Source organism: Pyricularia grisea, chromosome I, assembly GCF_004355905.1.
Source record: "Pyricularia grisea strain NI907 chromosome I, whole genome shotgun sequence".
Classification (NCBI taxonomy): domain Eukaryota; kingdom Fungi; phylum Ascomycota; class Sordariomycetes; order Magnaporthales; family Pyriculariaceae; genus Pyricularia; species Pyricularia grisea.
In genome coordinates, this window is record NC_044973.1 from 629152 (window position 1) to 643224 (window position 14073).

The window sequence follows — 14073 nt, forward strand, 5'->3', positions numbered from 1 at the left end:
CTCAAAGCGGAACAAGGAGGGGAAAAAAAGTCGAAAACAGAATCGAGACCTTCCTTGGTAGAAACATGACCCGATGACGTTTTGGTGGGCTGCACTCTAATTGAATGATGGCGGGGCACTAGGTAAGGTACCGTAAATCTTGAATTTGCCCCGTCATTGCCGGCAGTGACAGCCCGAGATCAGTACGAAGTACTTACCAGGGGGTTGGTTGCATTACAGCCACAAGGATGAGCTTACTACTACGGTACTGCAATAAGCCAGCGAGATATAGCCATAATATGCGCAACAGTCTACATTCTTTTACAGGATTTTATCTCCAAGCTAAATTGATCGCCAGCATCGCATTCCCATGACCAACCGCAGAGGAGCGTGGAGCGCCCTCAAGATTTAAACCCTGTTGATCTTGCTGCGCATGGAGACGTGGGCTGGCAGGCCGCGTACTCCCGCTAAAAAAAAGACCGCTAAACTAAAAAGTCTAGCCTTTCTAACCCCACCTGACATAGCCAGAACGTCGACTGATTGGCAGCAGCTTGCTCACCATCGCGGCCGAATACCCGACTCACCACCGAGAGCAAGTCTGTGTTTAGACGGCCGTTTCCCACCTTTTATTTGGGACTTCTTTTTTTTTTCTGGGACGGTTTCCGCTGTAGTTCGGAGTGAACCAAGCTTAGCGATTTCATTGTAACCTCGTTCTTCGACACCACAACGGTGAATATTACATCTCCGGATTGTTTCTCCATATCCAGAGGGTTTTGGTGTTTTTGCACTGTTTAACTGCTACCATTCGGCGCCTACCCCTCCAATCTTGGCGCTCCTCGACTCGTCTTGGCACATTGCTGCCAGGGTCCTACTCGCCCGCTGTAGCGCTGCGCGAATCGTTCGGGCTTAATTGCTCCGCTCCCGTCGAAATCGATTTTGCGAAACACCTAATAGCTTAAAAAAAAAACAATGACATCAACCACTCCCAACGCCCCTCCACCTGGGCCCCACGACGCAAACGATATAGCTCCGAGGAGCGCTCTGCTCCAGTCGCAAGCTGCCCCGAAGCCCGATGAAGCACCTTCAGGCCATAGCGAAGAGAACCAAAAGAGCGCCGACAAGGATGATGCCGCCGAGCCGGAACCGCAACATCCAGGGCGGCCCTTACATACCGCCTCAGATCTGAAGCAAAAGTTTGACGATAAGAAGAAGAGCTTGGCCGAAAAGAACAACCCTCCGGGCGGCTTTGATAAAACACCCCTTCCCGACTTCCCCCCGGGTTTCACCGTAAAGATTACATTCCACAAGGCCTGGAACCTCCCCATCGCCGACATCCCGACCGCCGCGGCCGACCCCTTTGTGCACGCGACCCTGACTGCCGACGTACCCAAGCGCCACAAGGAAGATCCGAACTTGAGGCACCGCACCCGCACGGAGCGCAGAACGCTCGAGCCGGCGTGGGAGGAAGAATGGGTCGTCGCCAACATTCCCAGGACGGGATTCCGTCTCAAGTGCCGCCTATACGATGAGGACTACCCGGACTCGGACGACAGGCTGGGGAATGTGACGTACGTATCGCCCATGATCGACGAAAACTGGCCGGGCTTGAAGCGCCATACTTTTGAGGTCAAGAAACGGTCGGGGAGCAAGCGGGCGTACTTTATCAAAGCGGCCGAGTCCTTCTTCAATAAAGATACCCACATGACGCCCTTTCTGGAGTTGAGCATTGAAGTTCTGGGTCACTCTCCTCCACCAGGGGCGCAGATGTACACCATTTCGCCGACCAAGTTCATCCAGCACTTTAGCCCTATGATTGGGCGCCTGACAGGAGTCAAGGTCACCCGTGAGGAAAGTGACGAGCGCAACTCTCAGGATCGACCAGAATCGGAGAGCAAGAAGACGCAGAGATACGAGTAAGTTTTTGTTGGTGTTTGTCTTCGGTATACCACTGCTACGTCACAGACCGGCTGACCCAAGCCCCCTCATTAGCTTCCAAGCGATCGAGATGCAACTACAGGGCCCTGTTCCACCCGAGATGTACCACAGATATGTCGAGTTCAAGCGCTTTGTTGGACCAATGTTCTCGTCGGCAGGTGTGCGAGGGCGCGTTCTCAACAAGGTACTGCACAAACAGCACCGCCGTGTATACAACTATGACTCGACGACAAAGCATGCCAATTTTGAGCCGTGCTCAAACGAGGCTTCTCTCCAGTTCCTTCAGCTGGCACACTTTGACGAAGGCGGCCGTGTCTTTACCTACGTTCTCACGTTAGATGGAATGTTGCGTTTCACAGAGACGGGCAAAGAGTTTGGTATCGACATGTTGTCCAAGCACACCATGCATTCTGACGTCGAGACATATATTGCCTGCTCGGGAGAGTTCTTCATCCGCAGAAAGCAGCACACATTTGATCTCTTCAACTCGCATCGGCGATCACACTCGGCGACCCAGAACGGGGATCAGACGAAAAAGGAGGACAGTGATGAAGGGAAGTCCCAGGATCAACGGCGAGCAGAGGAACAAGAAAGGAGGCACGTGGGTGGCGAAGAAGAACCCGTCAAGAACTGGGAGATCCCAGGTAGGGAAGCCTCTTCGAGTGCCGAGGAGAGCAATGACAAAAAGGAAAATGGCGACAAAAAGGAAAACGAGGACAAGGGGGAAACAGAGGAAAAGAAGCCAAAGAGGTCCAGCGAGAGCAACTCACCACCTCGGGATCCTCGCAAGTATGAGCTCATTATCGACAACGACTCGGGCACCTACCGACCCGACAAATCGATCCTCCCGCTTCTGCAACAATTTCTCGAGCGCAATTTCCCGGACCTCGAAATCCGCACAATGCACTGCGAAGACGAAGAGCTCAAGAAGCTCAAGGCGGATCAGCACGAGGCCAAGAAGAAGACGGGCCCACGCGTGCACATGGTGTTGAACCGAAGCCCGAGCTCATCGAGCATCAGCTCTTCGGACGAGAGCGACCTTTCCAGCCTGGATCAAAGCCTAGAACGCGAAAGCGCAAAGAAGAGCAAGCGGGAGAGGGCCTGGGATGCGCTCAACGACCCCAAGGCCGGGTTCCAGGAGCTCAAGGGGAGCCTCGCCAGGCGGCCCAAGGATGCTACTAATCCTGGGGAGGTGGGCAAGGCTGAAGGGGTCAAGGCGTGAGACGCGGTGCTGGTCGCCCTATACTAATGTCTACTTTACTATAACTTGCTTGGATGAACTTGCTGTCGGGGCACTGTTTTTTTGCTTTCCTTGGGGCTTGTTGCTGCACGCTTTATTAGTAATGTTAAATTTTATTAGATCACCTTTTCTTAGATACCCTCCTTATTTATCAAGATATCTTTCTCGTTAAGCCCAGTTTGACAATGCTGAATACTAACGACCATGGTTATTAAACGGACCCTTTTTTGTAGGTGGGTTCATTTCGAAAACTTTTGGGACGAGTCCAGCTTCACTATGTAACCAACGAAACCCACAGCCTTTTTATCTTCGAAGCAGTAACAACCCCTAGGAAATTTGTATTTCCCACAACCAAATCAATGCCACTTTTGATACGAAAGTCTCGGCTAACCCAGATCAAACCAACTGCAGCCTGGGCCCCTCACAGTAACCGAATGACTTTTGTTAGGATAGCAATGCACCTCGTGTCCACATACACAACCTGGTGTTAAGCCCGGTGTTAAGCCAGGGGAAAATAGGATATCCGGACAGTTTTCTTGTTATTTACTATGTATGCAAGTCATTGTCCAATTCCGGTGTAACGCTTAGCTGCTCATTATGTCATGCCGGAAAACTGACTAGACCTAGACTAGAAGTGGTACACGCCCGGCCTGACTCACATTAAGCAAATAACCGGAGTCTCGGGTGGATATGCGAGAGCCGATCCCCCACTTACTCAGACCCCAAGCACCGAGAGATGCCCCTTGTTTCGAAAAGCCGGGAGCAGGTCTATATAAGTCAAGATAAAGAAAGATCTCAGCACCTTTGGAGACAGGCTTTTTTTTACTTTCTTCATATCTACCATTGTACACGTCGAAGAGATCTGGAATTGGGCAAAACTGGCATAAAACATCCAATACTACACAAGAAAAAGAAAAAAAAAAGTTACAAAGATGACGGCCGCCGACCTCGACGCCGAAAACATGGCCTCGTGGGTCACCAACGCGCAGTTCTGGGACGACTCCATCGGGGCCAACGGCAACGTCTACTGGCGCAAGCTTCAGGAGCCGTCGCTGCGGCGGCTGGTGTCTGCCAAGATCGAGGCCGCCAAGGCGTCGGCCGACGGGTGCCGCGCGCTCGACATCAGCACCGGCAACGGGCTGTGCGCGCGCTGGCTGGTCGACGAGGGTGCGTCGCCGGTCCGCGCCGTCGACGGCAGCTCGACCATGATCGAGGTGGCCAAGGCCAGGATGGCCGAGGCGCAGCCGCGTTACGACGGCGTCAGTCTGGGAATGCTCGACGTGACGGATCCTGCTGCCTTTGCGCCCGAGATTAAGACGGCCGCCGAGGTAATCCGTTCCCTCGTCTGCCTCTTTCTCTCTTGCTCGATTTTTTTATCTTGGGGAATCTTTTTCCAGCTTTGTGATATTTGTTGTCGTGCATTGCTTTCTCTGGAAATGTGATTGAATGATTGCTCTGTGCTAACTAACCCCCCCTGGGAACGATGTGAAAACCAGTTCGGCGGCTACGACGTGATCTTGATGAACATGGCCATCCAGGACGTGCCGACTCTTGAACCGCTCGTCGAGGCGCTGCCGAAGCTGCTGAAGAAGGACGGAATGTTAGCAAACTCTGCCCCCCAGCATTGCGTTCCCCCTTCTGCCTGACCCATGATTAATACTTGTTGTCACCGTGAACTATACCCCATTTGAGCTGACAAAAAACCCCCCCTTCGTGCCACGCCCAAAACAATAAAAGATTCTTCGGCACACTCCTCCACCCCGTCTTTCTGACCTCGGGCGCGGCCCGAGATATCAAGCTGACGTGGGTTGACGGCGAGCTGGTCGTTGAGCGGGCGCGCATCGTCAAGGACTACATGTCCATCCCGCCCTACAGAGGACTCGCTATACCCGGTCAGCCAGCTAAGCAGGTAATGCAGCGACTCTTCTTTTGTGTTTTGCTTGTTTTGCCTGGGATGGACTCTTTTCCTTCGTGTATTGTTCCAGGGCTTGGACGCGTAATAATGCAAAAAAACTAACCGTGCTTCATATGGAAACAAGGTCTACTACCACCGCAATTTCCAAGACTTGTTTGCTCCATTCTTCCGAGCCGGCCTAGTTCTGGATAAATTGGAGGAGCTAGCCTTTTCCGAAGAGGATGGCGACCCTGACAAGATTGAGTCAACCCTCAACTTCACGCAGATACCGGTCATGATGTCGTTCCGTGTGCGACGGGGAGATTAAATATAGAAAAAGGCTTATTTTCAAGCCACAATGAGTTTTGAACACAGATTGATAGGAACCTCCCACTTTTTCATCGATAAAAATATGCAATCTGCACTTATTAGACTAGACTGGATGTCATATCATGTATGGTATGACCCTCGAGGAAAACATCAAAAATTTTCCCGCTGTATCCTCTGTTCCCCTTTTACTCGTAAAGACACATCAACGACTGCTTGTATCAAAAATATTGGCCCAGGAATTCCCTGATTGGGGGTACAATCCATCGTCTCCCAGGTATTACCACCGGCACCTCTGGCTCAATCGGAATCATCGCGTTGAGTGGTGGAATCTGATCAAGCAACTCTTCATTCCAGTCAGTGGCTGGAGCATTGAGACCGAGTCCCCGAAACACCTTGTCCACACAGTTGTCCATGACTTCTTGGACTCGGTTCTCCGTGTGCCAAGCCCCGTTCCAACTTGCGGAAAAGGTGACTCTGTTTTCATGGGCCATCACACTCATGATTATATCTCGAGAGAGTACAAATCTGGTGATTACGGGTCGCTCAATGTGAAGTGTACCAATATTAGTCCGCATTATTTGGTCGATGTTGTCCATTCCAGGCCAAAACAGCAGCATAGGGGTTTGATCGCTCCTTTCCAAGAACGTCACTAATTCTGGGTCGGCAGCATCGGCATCCTCAAGTGCCGCAGGCTTGACTTCAGGTTCAGGTTGGGCTTCTGCGCAGAACTTCTTGATTTGTTGCATAACGAAAAGGAACTCATGCTGGTCTGCTTGAGAATGCTTGGGACTCATGCAGTTGAAGAGAAGTGTTCCAACTCTCCCAAGTGTGCTGTTTAGAGACACGAGGCTTGGAGGTGGCCCATCTTGCCAATTGGGGACAAGCACTGGCAGGTCTCTTGAAGCGCGCACGTCGACCTGGAGACATCTGTGTGAAAGTCTGTGATGAACCGATGCTGGGTCTTGAACTCTGCGAGGATTGAAATCTCTTGTATCACAGGTAATGCGGCTCATGTAACGAACGGCGGTGGCATCTGAGCCTTGCAAAAGGTGTCGGCTCTGGCGAGGCTCGAGGTGAATATGGTCAGCATATTCATGTGGTACAACAGTTGGGTAGAGAAAGTATGAGAGGCTGTTTTACCTGCCAATCTCGAGATACCAATATAATGGCTGCATGAAAGGCATGAGACACTGTTCTGCCTAACGCCGATAGATTCGTCACCAATAATGCGGTGTCAATCTCATTCAGCTCGATATATCGGTTGGTGGGCATCATCGACTCCGGGCCCAGGCGTACTTCGGGCAGTAGATTGAGATGTGTGGGAAATTCCGAAGCTACGACACCGGGTGGCATAGGAGCAGCAGGTTGCTTGCCGTGACCGAGCGGTTTCCGTGTGTGGCTGCTAGGCAAAACAGGAGCATACCTGGTACGCAGAGGACTTATGTTGATATCTCGATTCCCTTAGTCGAGATTCTCTGGTGTAGGCCTTCTGATATCATTGGCGGCGAACATGACCAGCGCATTGAGAAGTCCGAGGGCGCCGTTGTTGTCAATCAACCAGGCGGGCGATCTCAGAATCAATTGAGTCTCCAGAATTTCGCTGTGAAGATCTGGCTCTGGGATGAGTGCAGAGAGTTGGCACATGTCCAACGACCCTTCTATGCTCGACATGGACTCCTCGGTAGGACCGCTTCTATACGTTGCGGCCACCCATTCAGATATCGTCGAACCAGCTGTATTGCCGACGCGAAGACAAGACCTTCTGAGCGTGTCTGTGTTGGGATCTCGACTGACTGTAGCTGCAATTGCTGGATGACAGAAGCGGAGCTTGACCCAAGCTCTCTCTATCGCAACCTTGAAACGCCCCTCGAGATTGTTCGCGAATGAAGCTTTCCGAAATTGATCACGTTTCAACGTGACCACACACGAGGCTGTGATCATCTAGGCTTCACGGCCCGTCCAGTTCCAGTTTTCGGCTATGTTGTAGTAGGTCGCTTCCATACTGTTGAGCTCGCAGCTGACTGAACCGCCATCGGGACGTGGTTCATCGATCTCCATTGACTGTAAATCTGCTGAAGACATGCGGGGAAAAAATAACTCGCGTCACCGCAAAATAACTTGAGTTCTGTACTATGTTCTAGGCGATGGCTGGAAAAATGATTGATGCTGACAAAGTAAATGGAAGTAAGGTAAAGTCCCTAAGGTTTTGTTGAATGGGAACAAACATTCATCATTCACGCCGTGACTTCTTTGAAAATGCCCCGCCAAACCAGGGGAAAGCGCTGTGGAGCATGTGTGTACAGGCAGGTCCGCACTAGCTCAATCAGGAAACTCCGACAGATGTGCGCCTGGGGAAACTTCGTATAAGGTAGGCACTGTTCTTGGCGTCTCTACAAAAATCTTTTCCTCTCTGTGTCTTGAGGATGTTTTTTTTTTTTCTTTCCGTTCAGGCGCATTGCAATTAACTCTGCTGCAACGAATATCTACTACTGAAATCCCAGCCCTGATTTTGTCCGTCGTGACAAAAGAAGAACAAACCAAACATCGATCAATTGGTCCCCTGCTACCCCGCACCTTCAGTACCTAGGTACCTTGCCAGCGAGTCCAGGTATCCACCCCCACCAAAAACCTCAGCATCCAAGCATCAAGCTGTCTGTCAGTCCAGCAAGCTTGGGCAACCACGATCAGGTCGACTTATTCTCCCGTCATCCAAACTTTCCCAACTTGGGTTAGAATAGCCGCGACAACATATCTCTGCATCAACAGTCATCATGGCTTCAAAGACCGAAAAAGACCAAGAACAAATCGCCATAGCCAGAGGGCTGGAGAACATCCCTTGGTGCGATGACTACGAAAAGATGATCTCGGGTGTCTTGTAAGTAGAAACTGGGGCACACACGGTAAAGGTGTTCAAAACTAACACGACGGAAACCAAAGGTACGACTCTTTCGTACCCGAGCTGGTCCAGGGTCGCTTTAGGGCCCGGCGTTTCATGCACAGTTACAACCACTACTTCCCTGAAGATGCAACGCCTGAATCGCTGCAAAAGGGCCGTGAAGAGCTCCTCCGGGGAATAATGGGCAAGGTCGGCAAGGACGCCTTTATTGAGCCCCCAGTCAACATTGACTATGGCTGTAACATCATTATCGGCGACAACTTTTACTCAAACTTCAAGTAAGTCCGCTTGTATCTTGGCATACTCTAATTGACCCGGAGACTACACTAGTCTACCTAGTTCTAGTTACTAACATGTAATTGCCATACAATTAAACAAATAGCCTCGTAATTCTAGACTGTGGCATCGTCAACATCGGCAACCGAGTCATGTTCGGCCCCTTTGTCTCCATCTTCACCGCCACCCACGAGACGGAGGTACAGTCGCGCCGGGACGGTATTGAATATGCCTTGCCTGTTACGATTGGGGACGACTGCTGGATCGGCGGGAACGTCACCATCTTGCCCGGCGTCACAATCGGTAAGGGTACAACCATCGGTTCTGGTAGCGTCGTGACCAAGTCGATCCCCGAGTTCTCTGTCGCGGTAGGATCACCTGCAAAGGTTATCAAGAAGGTCCAGCCTGTTCCTGACCTTCCATAGGGGTTTTGTACAAGCTGAATATCTTGTGGGAATATGATATCATCTACTCACTGTGAGCCTCCTTTGTAGTGATTGAAGATTTTTACATCTACGTGCGGGCCATAGTATGTTTTCATGATCGTGGTCATCGGAGCTGGATCGATGTCTAGTGACCGTTCGAACTCACTACTCGAGGTTTAGAATTTACTTTCCGTTTTTGCCAATAAATTTTGACGATGTATTGACTTTAGGATCATGTAATCGAAGGGGATGAAAATCCTTCCCGAGCCGCCTACTCTCAATATGCCAGTTATCTTCTACTCTGCAGCTCAACCCAGGAGCTCGGAGGTCTTGGCTGCAAGCGGAATATACGGTGAAAATATCTGCCATCTTGGCAGCTAAGGTCTGGATATTGGCTGTGCTCTTATTTTGAAGGCTTAAACCAAGGACTCTACTGTCTTCTTTTTAATACCTCTAACATTAACTCCGGGTCTTACCATACTTCCATGTCGCACTTGACACAGCCATGAAGGTGCACAGCACTCTCACGGGCATTGTGGTCGGAGCCCAGTCTGCTCGCAACAGAACTCCAACCGAGTGACATTTACAAAGATTGAAAGATTTACGGCATGACAGGCAGGATATTTCTGTGCGCATCGCAAATGACAGTGGGCCGAAATGGAACCGAGCTGGTGACACCATCGCCGAAGAACCATGTCGAACGGTCAAAGCTGAACCCTGGTGCAGCGTCTGCCGAGGCTGGACGGGGATCACGTACACGGATATGGGCTGCACCAAGGAGAGCTGCGCGTAGTAGTACTCTGGCAAGCAGATCATGGGAAGGTTGGAGAATGAGACAGGGTTTGCAGACCGTGGTAGTGACGGGGTGTGTGGGTTCGCATGTCGTATATAGACTATGCTTTGGTGCAGTTGAGGGGGGGAAATAAAAGAAGAAGAAAAGGAGAAGAAGAAAAAACGCCTACACAGACACCCCCTCGCCTGTTCTCTGTATCATATGGTTGCCTCCACGAAGACAACCTTGAGCAAATACCCATGCACAGCCCACCTGAGGCCGTACTCCTTGACGACTACGCTCCCGCATTCACCACACCGAAGACGCTCCAGCTTGGTCTTGAACCTCTCAGACGGCAGTGGCGGCGGCAGCAGCGTCGAGCCCTCGGCGACCTTTGCGAGCTCAACCGTGAACCACACAGATGTCCGCTCCTTGTACTTGTGGCGGGCCTTGTGGTAGAGACTTCGTATCGAACGAGAACTGTATCTTGTTGAGTATATGCTTTCGAGAAACTATAAGTAGAGAAACCGATTACACGAATCAGAAAATTATCCCCATGAATGCTAAATTACGTTTTGTGGCAAAGAAGGTTGTAAAAAGAGACAGGGGTGAGAGGAAAAAAGTGTGTTTGTGCATCTTTTACATAAAAAAGAAGGAATAACAAAACACCTTGTATGATGTCTCCCTTTGACAATTTCTTCAAACAAGAGTAAAAGAATAAACACGAAAAAGAACACCATGATAACAACAACCAGGAATCATTTCTTCCTCACACTACTCTTTCCCCTCCCCCTACTCGACGCCTTCCTCGAAGGCACATCGTCGTCGTCCTCCTCGCTGCTACTGCTACTACTACTGCTGCTGCTGCTCCCGTCGTCGGCGGGCGGGGGCACGTCGAAGAAGCTCCCCGCGCTGACGGCCTTCCTCTTGATGATGACGTAGTTTATGCCGCCTCTCTTCTTGGGCCCGTCGTCGTCGCTCCGCAGCAGGGCCGGGAATATCACGATGCTACGCCTCCCGTCCCTGCCGCCCGAGTAGTAGTGCGGCTTCTCGTCCACCTCCTCCGCCGGGGGTCTCCACTCGAACCTCCACCGCGCCGCGTGGCAAAAGAGCTTCTCGCCCAGCTCGACGGCCCGCGTCGACACGGCCGCGATCCCCGAGAGGCGCAGATCCCGCTCGGTCGGGGAGTTGGAGCGCGCAAAGACGACGAGGAGACGCTCCAGAGTCGCGACGCACGGCTTGACGACCGCGTGGTGGTCCTGCGCGCCCGGTTGGAGGAAGAATGCGGTTATCATGCGCCAAGCGGCGAGGGCGGCTTCTTCTTCTGTGAAAGAGAGGGGTTGTGGCCGCTTCTTGTTAGCTTGGGTCTGTTTACCTGGCGGGGTGTTTTCTCATTTTCTCCTTACCTTTGCCCAGCTCGGGCCTCAACTCATCGAACCGCCTCATCAACTCCACAACTGCCGGATCTAGACTCGTCTCGTCCGGATGGCTATAAAAGTCGATGCTGCTGACCATGACCCTGGCGATGCATATCCGGAGACCCATGCGACGGTGGCGCGGGGAGTGAAGCAAAGTGGCGAGGTCCTCTGCCTCCTGCGCATCGTCGACGACGCCAGCGTCGTGTATGGACTCGCGAATCAGCTCCCGTGAGTGGTAGACGGGGTCGGTGTGGTAGAAGCGGCGGGCGTGGGAATCGATGGCGGAGCGGAGTATGGTCCACGTCTGGCGGACTGATGTGTCGTCTGGTGGTGTAAGGAGGCTATCTTGGAAATTTGTGAGAGGAAAGGGCGAAGCCCCTTTGGAACTGCTGCCTCCCATCTTTTGTGTATTTTTCTTTTCGCAGAAGTGGGGGTAACAGTATATGCTATGTTTTATTTGCTGGGCGAGACATGATATACTCGATGGGATACTTGAAAATGTTGTAATGTCGAAGGTTTGAGTGCGGTATTTCAGTGAATATGGTGAAATTTGACGTGCATTGGCCAAAAACCCAAAGGGGGCTGGCCAGCTGCACTAGATGCAAGTCTTCCGTCACTGCTTGTGATTCCCGGGCGGTTTCGACCGGAGCCTTGTGATTGTGAGCTGTGTATCGGACGCGAGCATCCACCATATTCACATGAACCGAGTTCAATTGTCAACTTCCAAGTGGTTAGGAGTAAACCTAACACTGCAAGAGAGAGAAAAAAAACCACTTTAGCTTGGCCGTCCCTGCAGCAGGGAAGGTCTCCGCGATATGAACAACAAATCTTGCATGGGAGCAGGGGCGATGGTGCAAAGCACGTGGGGTTATGGAAGAAAAGGTCTAAATCCAAGCCACTCAAGATTAGCGCATCTCAGGTGGTCAACTCACGGCAACTGCTAAAATGTTAGTTCATTCTAGGCTCGAGGTTGGGAAGCTAGCCAGGTGACGTGGTCAAGGACAGGGTGACCACGGAAGCTCGCCTGACGAGCGCTAGATCCATTTGACAATTTATGATGGCGGCAGGCAGTTCACCACTTTGACAATTTGCTAGGAACGACGGGGGATTCAAGGTTTCGTTGATGTTGTTAACTGTCAACACAAGAAACTAATCCAAAAAAAGATGGAACATGTAGGACTGTGGAACCATGGCTTCATTTTACTCGTAAAACACCAAGCAGCGCACTTCAATGCTCTGTCTGCCTTTAGCGTCGGGCGGCGTGGCAGGATCGACAAAGGCCGTATGCGGAGTCAGTGCGGCAAGACCCTTTCGCCCGTTTGGCTGGCCTTCGCTCCTAGAATCGAAGCATTTGATAAACATTACTTCGTCTGGGGTCATATCCTTGGCATAGTAGAACTTATGCTTGTCATTAGGAGCGATGGCGTACGTTTCGCCTGGGTTCGTTGTTCATGGCAACTGGTTAGTATCGTATATCCCGGTCACTGCCGACGAAAAGAAGAAACGAAACTTGGAAACGGAGAAGTAAAAGCATTCTCCGAAATACGGGGTACTCACCTCGAACTTCATACCCCTCCGAGCTAGCCAAAGATGCAGGATCCGGGAGAACCTCCTTGCCACGATCATCGTCGTCTTGCCCCTCCTGCCGCTTCGGGTATAGAAGATCAACGGCGACCAGGTCTTTGGGTTCCGTTGAGCGCCAGTCAATCACAGCAAGTGGGTAATCGGACGCCGGCCATCCTATCGGCCGCCAGACGTTAATAATTTGGTACCGTCCTTTGACCAGTTCCTCAGCCTCGGCAGGATCCGTAACATGACGACGCAGCCTTGCCTCGGCGGCAGCGGGAGTCTGGTCCACATGAACAGCTTGCACAGGTTGTCGAGGACTGTCCGGCGTCCGACGGCGAATAGTATGGTCGAATATGACAATCTTTTTGATGCCTGGAAGTTTTTCCTTGAGCAGAGACTCGACCTCGGAGTAATAACCCTCGCGAACGGCCTTGTCGTCGGTAAAGTCTTTCTCGGCAGCCGGGTGGTGGTAAACCGAGAAGCCAGAGTTGTCGGTGGTGAAGTTTTCAAGACCTTCGGCGCGCATGTCATGGACAGGACGTTCAATGGCAATGCGCTTCCACGAGGTGACGTCGACATCGACTTTGCTCCATGGTTTTCCGCTGTCGGTGTTTCCGAGCGTGGTTGGATCGAGATAGCGGAAACTGCCGGTAGTTGCCATAGCTGATTTTCTGATATTTGAGCCTAGTGGGTGGGTAATTTAGGTACCAGGTATCGTACCCTGTGTTGGGTTGATCAGGAAGGAAAGTCACTTTGCTGAACAGCCTGAAGTTGAACCAAGTTTAGTCGTTTGTGCGGGGTATTGTTCCTTCCTTCCTTCCTTCCTGGCAGTTACACGGAAATCTCGGGCAGGCGTTCAAGGCAGGTACGGAGTGTCGCTGTCTTCAAAATGCCGAATTGAGGTTTTTTTTTCAGTTTAACGGCAAGTAGGTAGGATGGGATTCTCGCAATCAAAAAGTGGTTCTTGATTTTTTTCATCTCATAACATCTGACAGTTGTTAATTCTCCATCTGATAAATACTCGCCCCCAAAATATATACCCCGGACCAATGCGGGAGCCGATGATGCCATCGCCATTTGACAAATGGGTCTCCATTTGTCAGTCCTGTCACAGTGGGGTAAACTGTTCTTCCGCACCTGACTCGCGCGCTAATTCTTCACGTCTGTTACTCCAGCACCAAAACGTGCGCTCATTATCATCATGGTAAAACCTCACCATAGATGTTGGATTCAAAGCCGGGTTGTCGTGTCATATAGTACGCGACCATGGCGCTCCTTTCAACCCTGTCGGACTTCTAAAGACAGGCCTGGACTTGCGCCATGTCAGGGGTATTTTTTG

General features: G+C 51.4%; 7 protein-coding genes across 7 annotated transcripts; 3 read left to right on the top strand and 4 right to left on the bottom strand.

The window, feature by feature from the left end:
• The first annotated feature begins 338 nt into the window (after positions 1-338).
• PgNI_05273 (uncharacterized protein) lies at positions 339-3312 on the top strand. Its single transcript, XM_031125307.1, has 2 exons — positions 339-1892; positions 1969-3312. The coding sequence occupies exons 1-2, from the start codon at positions 949-951 to the stop codon at positions 3134-3136; spliced, it is 2112 nt and encodes a 703-aa protein (XP_030982253.1). The 5' UTR covers positions 339-948; the 3' UTR covers positions 3137-3312.
• A 774-nt stretch (positions 3313-4086) lies between these two features.
• PgNI_05274 (uncharacterized protein) lies at positions 4087-7538 on the top strand (the record flags this gene model as incomplete). Its single annotated transcript, XM_031125308.1, has 5 exons — positions 4087-4482; positions 4651-4754; positions 4892-5063; positions 5194-6439; positions 6522-7538. The coding sequence occupies 4 exons, from the start codon at positions 4087-4089 to the stop codon at positions 5374-5376; spliced, it is 855 nt and encodes a 284-aa protein (XP_030982260.1). The 3' UTR covers positions 5377-6439; positions 6522-7538.
• On the bottom strand, positions 5597-6468 carry PgNI_05275 (uncharacterized protein; the record flags this gene model as incomplete). The annotated part of the gene is made up of 2 exons (XM_031125309.1): positions 5597-6305; positions 6401-6468. The coding sequence occupies 2 exons, from the start codon at positions 6466-6468 to the stop codon at positions 5597-5599; spliced, it is 777 nt and encodes a 258-aa protein (XP_030982259.1).
• On the bottom strand, positions 6840-7319 carry PgNI_05276 (uncharacterized protein; the record flags this gene model as incomplete). Its single annotated transcript, XM_031125310.1, has 1 exon — positions 6840-7319. One exon carries the CDS (start codon positions 7317-7319, stop codon positions 6840-6842), a length of 480 nt encoding a protein of 159 aa, XP_030982869.1.
• A 294-nt stretch (positions 7539-7832) lies between the features above and the next one.
• Positions 7833-9623, top strand: PgNI_05277 (uncharacterized protein). Its single transcript, XM_031125311.1, has 4 exons — positions 7833-8253; positions 8316-8552; positions 8657-9372; positions 9487-9623. The coding sequence occupies exons 1-3, from the start codon at positions 8150-8152 to the stop codon at positions 8973-8975; spliced, it is 660 nt and encodes a 219-aa protein (XP_030982257.1). The 5' UTR covers positions 7833-8149; the 3' UTR covers positions 8976-9372; positions 9487-9623.
• A 342-nt stretch (positions 9624-9965) lies between these two features.
• PgNI_05278 (uncharacterized protein) lies at positions 9966-11565 on the bottom strand (the record flags this gene model as incomplete). The annotated part of the gene is made up of 3 exons (XM_031125312.1): positions 9966-10259; positions 10521-11071; positions 11154-11565. 3 exons carry the CDS (start codon positions 11563-11565, stop codon positions 9966-9968), a joined length of 1257 nt encoding a protein of 418 aa, XP_030982871.1.
• Positions 11566-12268: 703 nt separating this feature from the next.
• On the bottom strand, positions 12269-13681 carry PgNI_05279 (uncharacterized protein). Its single transcript, XM_031125313.1, has 2 exons — positions 12723-13681; positions 12269-12601 (listed from the first exon to the last, which is right to left on the bottom strand). Exons 1-2 carry the CDS (start codon positions 13393-13395, stop codon positions 12366-12368), a joined length of 909 nt encoding a protein of 302 aa, XP_030982261.1. The 5' UTR covers positions 13396-13681; the 3' UTR covers positions 12269-12365.
• Between the last annotated feature and the right edge of the window lie 392 nt (positions 13682-14073).